General features: G+C 39.9%; 1 protein-coding gene across 1 annotated transcript; it reads left to right on the forward strand.

The window, feature by feature from the left end:
• Nucleotides 1-521: 521 nt before the first annotated feature.
• Nucleotides 522-7,279, forward strand: ptgs2b (prostaglandin-endoperoxide synthase 2b). The gene is made up of 10 exons (XM_048539201.2): nt 522-645; nt 1,051-1,167; nt 1,271-1,414; nt 2,011-2,154; nt 2,462-2,643; nt 2,814-2,897; nt 3,042-3,288; nt 3,498-3,784; nt 4,072-4,219; nt 4,995-7,279. The coding sequence occupies exons 1-10, from the start codon at nt 552-554 to the stop codon at nt 5,411-5,413; spliced, it is 1,866 nt and encodes a 621-aa protein (XP_048395158.1). The 5' UTR covers nt 522-551; the 3' UTR covers nt 5,414-7,279.
• Nucleotides 7,280-7,824: the final 545 nt, after the last annotated feature.

The raw sequence follows: 7,824 nt of genomic DNA on the forward strand, positions 1-7,824 counted from the left end.
TCGTTCTGAAACGATGTAAAACATGAATTACACCTCAGCAGGAGCAGTAGGTCAGAGTTGGAGACCACTCATTAAGAAGCACGTTAGAGATAGCCCAGAAGAGATTTATTACAATGGCAGCGGGATAAGGGGCTTCAGTAATGTGGGGGAATGGAGAAACTGGAATTATTTCTTGGGAGAGTTAAGGGGGTTTAGACTTATTCAAAATCATACTAGGTTTCTAGAGTGAATGCAGGAGAAATTGCTTCTAGTGTTTGATAACTGCCGGATCGGGCTCAAGACTGGGAAGGGAGCACGTGAGGGGAAAAGTTTTCTTGACAGAGAGTGGTGCCAAGAAATTTAATAATAACTTTACAAACAAACATTGGGGAAATACTGGACGATAGAATTAGAATTGCTATGGGGGGAAACAGACGGGGGCTGAGATGAATGGGTAAGGAGCAGACGATGAATAGTTGGAAGACGTCACGGCGTGACTCATTGTTGAGGAAGAGCCAGTCTTTAATAAGCCAAGGGGAAGCGCTAGGGAGCAGATTCACAACAGGCTTCGAATGAAAGTGACGACGCTTGGAGAAGCCGGCGCAATGAGCTCACGAGCAATGCTATTGTTACTTGTTGCCGCGATTCTCCCTCTTCACCAGGCAGGTAAGGAGAAAACTGACTCACTCTGTCCGCCTCTGGGCCAGGATAGGAAGCGACAGGCTGGGCACTGACTGCGGGGAGCGGTTATACTGCCCGCAGCGTAGGGTTTCAGCACAGTGTGCTTCAGAAAACATGAAGCAGGCTGCAGTTTCCTGCTCTGGATAGGATTCTGGTTTCTGATCTGCATGAGGTGATTACTGAACAAGAGCTGGCTCTACAATAAGGCGCAGTAGTTGTCCTGGTTACTTGCCTCCAACTCGAGTGATTCGGAATATAAACTAGTCTCCCTGGCTGGGAGGGATTTTAACCGTGCTACCTTTAAATTTGAATCAAGGTGAGGCGAGGCTGTGAGAAATACAAGGCATAAAATACCTGCGAGCTTGACTTTTATGTGTGTTTTCCTCACAGCTAACCCTTGCTGCTCCAATCCCTGCCAAAACCGGGGAGTTTGCACCGCGGTCGACTCCGACAACTATGAATGTGACTGCACTCGCACTGGATTTTACGGCGAAAACTGCACCTCACGTAAGTGCTGGGATTGACTGACAGGTTCTTTTTTTCTGCGCGTTCACTGTTCGCCTTTCGGATAATCCGAACCCTCACCTGAATACCTGTCCTCTCCCAACAGCCGAGTTCTGGACCTGGGTGAAACTGAGCCTGAAACCGACTCCTAACACAGTCCATCACATCCTAACCCACTACCCAGGAATTTGGAATCTAGTCAACCAGATCCCTTTCTTAAGGGACAGGATTATGCGTTACGTCTTAACGTGTAAGTGACTTAAAGTAGCAGACGGTTACTTTTATTTGGATTATTTGCTGTCACTTTTAAGTCAACAGTGGCAGTACCAAATGTGGAGAGCAGATGCAAATTAGGCTTTTCGTTAGAAAAAGTGTCATTTAAGGGACGTGGGCATTAATGACTAAGTCAGCATTTTGTCCGTCTCTTAATGCTGTTGTGCAGGTGGGAGTGAACTTTGCGGTTCTTGAGGGTCTGGGGTTAGGTTGGGGGTCAGAGGGTCAGTTCTGCAAAATTTCAAAAGGCAGTCATGGAATAGCTTTCAATGAGGTTATCATTGGGCACTAGGTACTGAAAGCATGGTAAATGCATTTATGAACGTTGGGATATTTATTTATTGCTCACGAAGTAAAATTACATATGATTCTGTGAGAGATGGCTAGGGGATGGGAAATGATCGGATTACATGGATTGCTATGCAAAGTGAGTAGAGGAATTTTTACCTCGTGGTTCATTAGATCGTGGGAATTTATTAGTTCTATATTATTAATGACATCATATCTACTGTTAGACATTGGATGGGGCATGTGGAATCTGATTATGAATGTACTTCTTTTCTCCACAACCAGCCAGATCTCATTTGATTGACAGTCCTCCTACCTACAATGCGAAGTACTCATACAAGAGCTGGGATGCCTACGCCAATATCTCCTACTACACCAGAAGCCTTCCCCCAACTCCTGAAGATTGTCCAACACCAATGGGAGTAGTTGGTGAGTTACCAGAACAAGAAAACTTTGCTGCCCTACTAAAGGAGATGTCCAGTCTACTCCTGTTCCCATCTGAGATGCGCTTCCTGAGCCTTGTATCGAATTCGTGTCCCTTATGGGTGAAAAATGTTGTCCAGGATGGTGCTATTTCCATCCATGTTTTTTCTAATGAGCAAAATACTGTAATGTTATTGCTGTAACAGACAATCCATGAAAAGGATTGTTTTATTGCTCAGGATTGGGGTGGAATGGCACCACTTTAACAGAATTAGGTTATGTTTTAAAGATCTCTCTCTCTCTTCTCTCGCAGGAAAGCAAACACTGCCTGATCCTAAGTATTTAGCAGAAAGATTCCTGATGAGGAAGAAATTTGTTCCTGATCCCCAAAAGACCAATATGATGTTTGCCTTTTTTGCTCAGCATTTCACACACCAGTTTTTTAAGACTGACCAGAGCCGAGGCCCTGCATTTACATTGGGTTTAGGACATGGTGTAAGTATAAATCATTTCTATGGTTTCAACAATAATTCACAAATATTGAACATTAAAAAAATTGTTATACTTGCTTGTCATAAATCAATTCATATCAAAAATATATATAATCCCAACGCTATGCTTAAAATTACTGTGAACTTGTATTTTATATGCTTTGTATTTTGCAGGTTGACCTGAGCCACATCTATGGAGAAACTTTGGATCGACAGCACAAACTAAGACTATTTACAGATGGAAAACTTAAATATCAGGTAGATGTTTAAACAGAATTTGTTATCATGTATTTAGAAAGGTAGCAACATTTGCATGTTCAATGTCCAAATGCCTTTGATTTGTTTGGCAGTGTCTGTACGAAGCCTTCATGAAATGATCTAATTCACAAATATTTCTTGTAGGTTTTAAATGGAGAGGTTTATCCTCCCACTGTTAAAGATGCAGGGGTAGAGATGACTTACCCTCCTCATATCCCAGATCACTTGCGGTTTGCTGTGGGCCAAGAATTCTTTGGACTGGTTCCAGGGTTGATGATGTATGCAACAATCTGGCTGCGGGAACACAACCGAGTTTGTGATGTGTTGAAAGCGGTGCACCCTGACTGGGATGATGAAAGGCTTTTTCAGACAACCAGGCTAATATTAATAGGTGAGTGGATCTAACATATTCAGCTGCCTTCTAAAATGGCTCCTGATCCTTTGGGCATTTTGAGATGCAGAGCAGCATGCTGGCATGAAATACAAAAACACTGAATTCGTAGAACTTTACAGGTTTAAAGTTGAGTTTAAATAAACACTTTGGCATTAAAATTCTCTGCATTTAAATAAATATTTAAACTATCTTATTAATTTTAATAGGGGAGACAATCAAAATTGTAATTGAAGATTATGTGCAACATCTGAGTGGTTATCACTTCAAGCTGAAATTTGATCCAGAGCTGCTCTTTAACCAACAATTCCAATACAGTAACCGGATTGCATCGGAGTTCAATACCCTCTATCACTGGCATCCCCTGATGCCCGATACCTTCAACATCGAAGACAAAGAATACAGTTACCGTGAATTCCTCTTCAATAACTCTGTGCTGCTCGAACATGGCATCTCCAACATGGTAGCTTCATTCACCAGGCAGATTGCTGGCAGGGTAAGTATCAGCTCATGTTCAGGATGTTACATCTTGGTGCAAAACCAGGAAGTCATTTCAACTGTAATAATGGAGGCAATTTCAACACTTGAACTGCTGTGTCAAAATCACTCCATGTCATAATCCTTGTATTGCAATGTGATGGTGGCTTTGTTCACCTACCAATTCTCGAATTCAGCAACTAAAGAAACTTTATTTAGTACAACTCCGATTATTCACTGTTTATTCGGCAGTAGAATTTAGATTCATGAGGAGCTTTTAAGCCAATGATCCTGGTTTTCCTACAGGTTGCTGGAGGCAGAAATATAAATGCAGCATTGATTAAAGTGGCTATCTCTACCATTGAACACACACGGCAGATGCGATACAAGTCTCTGAATGAATATAGGAAACGGTTCTTGATGAAACCCTATGAGTCTTTTGAAGAGCTTACAGGTACAGTTTTCATCTAAAATTAGTAATTAATTAATATTTAATATAAATTAAGTGTAAGTGAAAAAGGTGGGGTCAGTCAGCAGGCTATTCTTTTCTCTTTTACTTTTATTCTTGGGCTAGATTGAGCTTGAAAGCTTCTCTTCTGATACCTTTCTACATGCAGTGCCATTGCCCATTTCCAAACAAACTTAGCCTTTAATATATGTGACTATCATACAGCATTAATTAGCACTTGCAGATTACTTCAGGATGAATAGTATAGGAACCAGATACATTGAAGTGGTGCGGTACAACACTGATACTGGAACAAAATGCAGGTGGGAGTGAACCATTCACTTTACCAATGATTTATTTGTGGGTAAATACAAGACTGAGTACTTAAGAGATAATAGGAACTGCAGATGCTGGAGAATCCGAGATGACAAAGGTTAGAGCTGGATGAACACAGCAGGCCAAGCAGCGTCTTAGAAGCAGGAAAGCTGACATTTCAGGCCTAGACCCTTCAGCCTTCCTCTTGTAAATTTTTTGATTTCGAGCTCATCACCTTAGGGATTGGAATGTTTCATTTATTTAAGGTGTAGGATGCATTATCAAGTTGGTAATATTCATCACTCACAACTTGCTGATGATATTAAAGATCCAACAGTGCTCACCTGAGTTGTGGAACCAGATCCAAAGCTACCAAATTGAGGATTACCACCTGATACTGAGAATGTATGGTACCTTTTTAATTATTTTATAACAGTTACATCATAATACCTTCTTTGTGTTACAGGAGAGAATGAGATGGCAGCTGAGCTGAGAGAACTTTATGGGGATATTGATGCCGTCGAGATGTATCCTGGCCTGATGATAGAAAAACCAAGGCCTGGGGCAATATTCGGAGAATCAATGGTCGAGATGGGCGCCCCTTTCTCTTTGAAAGGTTTAATGGGAAACATCATTTGCTCCCCTGAATACTGGAAACCCAGCACTTTCGGTGGGAAAGTTGGTTTTGACATTGTGAACACTGCGACGCTCAGCAGGTTGGTCTGCAACAACTTGAAAGGGCCATGCCCCATGGTTTCGTTCAGTGTTCCTGAATCTATATCAAACAAACATGGGTCTGCCAGCTCCGAATCTTCCAGTTCCAATTTGGACAATGTTAATCCACAGGGGCATGCCCTGTTGAAAGAGCAGTCAACAGAACTTTAAATTTTTTTTGTCGGATTAATCTACTGTAAAAGACACCAGAGTAATAGTAGAGGTGCTGCAATTGGCTTAGATGAGGGAGGGCTAAAATCAATTAGAGTTCGTATCCCTGCTCACAATCTAGAGCCCCCAGCTAGAATGCCCGTGTGCAGATATTGATGACAGCAGGATCAGATTTGACTATGAAATTCCCACTAACCCCACACCCCTACCCAAAAAGTAACTCACCAATGTGCAGTGTTGACATTCCCTGATTAAATAGTGACCACAATGGTGCAACAAAAACAACTGCTGGAAAAGCTTACCACATCTGGTAGCATTTGTTGAGAGAAATTGGAGTCAATGTCTCGGGTCATCCGACCATTGCTCAGAAAACTGGTGCAATGGTGCAACACTAGATGATAGCCGAGCCTCATGAAAGATGGAAGAAACTACCAAAAGATAGTAGGCTTCAAATTTTTTTTCATCTCACCCATCTAGCAAACCATGGATAAATTTACCATGTGGCCTATTAATCCTATTCTGAAATTTTTTCACAGAATGATTGATGTAAAGCCAATACTTGGGTGATGGTGGAAAAGTAATGTTGGTTCCTGTCTTTTAGTTGCCCTGAGAAGCAAATTGGATCACTTCAAAGGACACCTTATTTAGTGTGACCTGAAGAAATGTTTTAAGTAAATATTCTGATTTTAAAGGGACAAAAAAGCAAAATGGCAAATAGTTCTACATTCCCTTATCTTCACTACTGAAGCTGAACACTCTTCAGCATAGCAACCACATGCATATTGGACTATTTGATCACCTTGCCATTTAATTCTCCACTTAGCCTTCAGGTCTGGTTCTAACACATATTTTGGATTTCCCTTTCCTGCGAGTCTCTAGTTGCAACTAGATAGAACAGCATTGTAAATATCCCAAATATCATTGTTCAATATTAGGCTTACAAACTGTAGTTGACGTTGTCCACAAACTACTCAGTGACATTTATTTAAAGTGCACATGTGTGCATATCCAGTGAGAATGGCATCAACTTTGGACATAATTGTCCTTTATTGTTAGATATCTCACAACATTCACCATTTAAGCTTATACCTGGGTCCACTGACTCCTGTGGAACTCTGCTTTGGCATGACTCAGCAACCTCAACGTAAAATGGATGAAAATGGAAGTCTGATTATTCTTCAGTGGCTTAAACAACTTCCTGTATTTATTATTTATTTTAAACTTAATATTTATTATCTAACATTAGTAATTATTATCTGAACTGTAATTATTTATTTTTGATACAAAACTCAGGAACTCTTCTTGCCTTCTAAGTTTATATACTATTATAGTGATTAGAATTTGCACAATAGAAATTCCAACTTGAATGTTTTCGCCTTGGAAAGGCTAAAACTGCATTTTCTGACTGGTCGAGTTTTATTTTGCTCGGGTGAGTCTTATATTGTATATTGATTTTTGACCTTGTTTAATTTATAAGGCACAGTATGGTCAATGTGCCTAGATTGTAAGAAATATGTACATCTATTTAGGTAAAATGTTCACTGCTGTGCAGTAATTTTCTAACCAGAAAATACATCATAGTACCACACAACAACAATATTTCTCTTGTTTACATAATAATCCATTCTTAGAAGCAGCAACAGAATTGGAAAATAAATGAATGATTGTTACCAACAAGATAAATTGTTCAGACCTTGATTCTGAGAATGATGTACTGTTTGCTCTGCCAACTGATTTGATTATTGCAAGCTACTGTAAAGCATTACTGTTACATGTTAGAACACTTCCAATTGTTACAATATGTTCTGTAAAACAAAAATCCTATTGACAGACTGCACTTTTTAAATATGTGTTTTCTTTTGTAAATGAGGTGAATGTCAAATAAAAAATAATTAAAACAATGACATGGTTTCAATGTGCTTTAAAATTATTTCAATCTCAGAGCAGCTCCATCCATTGCTTTCAAGTTTGCTTGACTTTATCCAGGAGAAAAGAAGGTGCAGCATGGTTTTATCTGATGAATGGCACCAGCAAGTGATAAGGAAGACTCGTTGAAACATGGTTGTTACATTGAAGTGGGATGCACTCAGCAAGGCAACTATCCTATTGCATTTCAATAGAAGAGGAGCTAGTGGCAGAGATCTGACATGCAACAAATGCTGTTCCTATAGAAAAGGGAGGTCAGATCATACCTGGAAACTACAGAAAAACAATTTTAACATCATTGGTAGCAAGGAATCTACATGAAAAGAAATGAAGGAAGAATATGAGATAGAAATTAACAAATAAAGCGAATTATGAAAGGTTGGGTCTTCCTGAACCAAGCAGGTAGCATTCTTTGTGAAGTCATAGATGTCATAGACAGGAGTAAATGAATTGATGTCACATGCTTTGGTTTTTAAAAGGTCCAT

This window comes from Stegostoma tigrinum, chromosome 8, assembly GCF_030684315.1.
Source record: "Stegostoma tigrinum isolate sSteTig4 chromosome 8, sSteTig4.hap1, whole genome shotgun sequence".
NCBI classification, from domain to species: domain Eukaryota; kingdom Metazoa; phylum Chordata; class Chondrichthyes; order Orectolobiformes; family Stegostomatidae; genus Stegostoma; species Stegostoma tigrinum.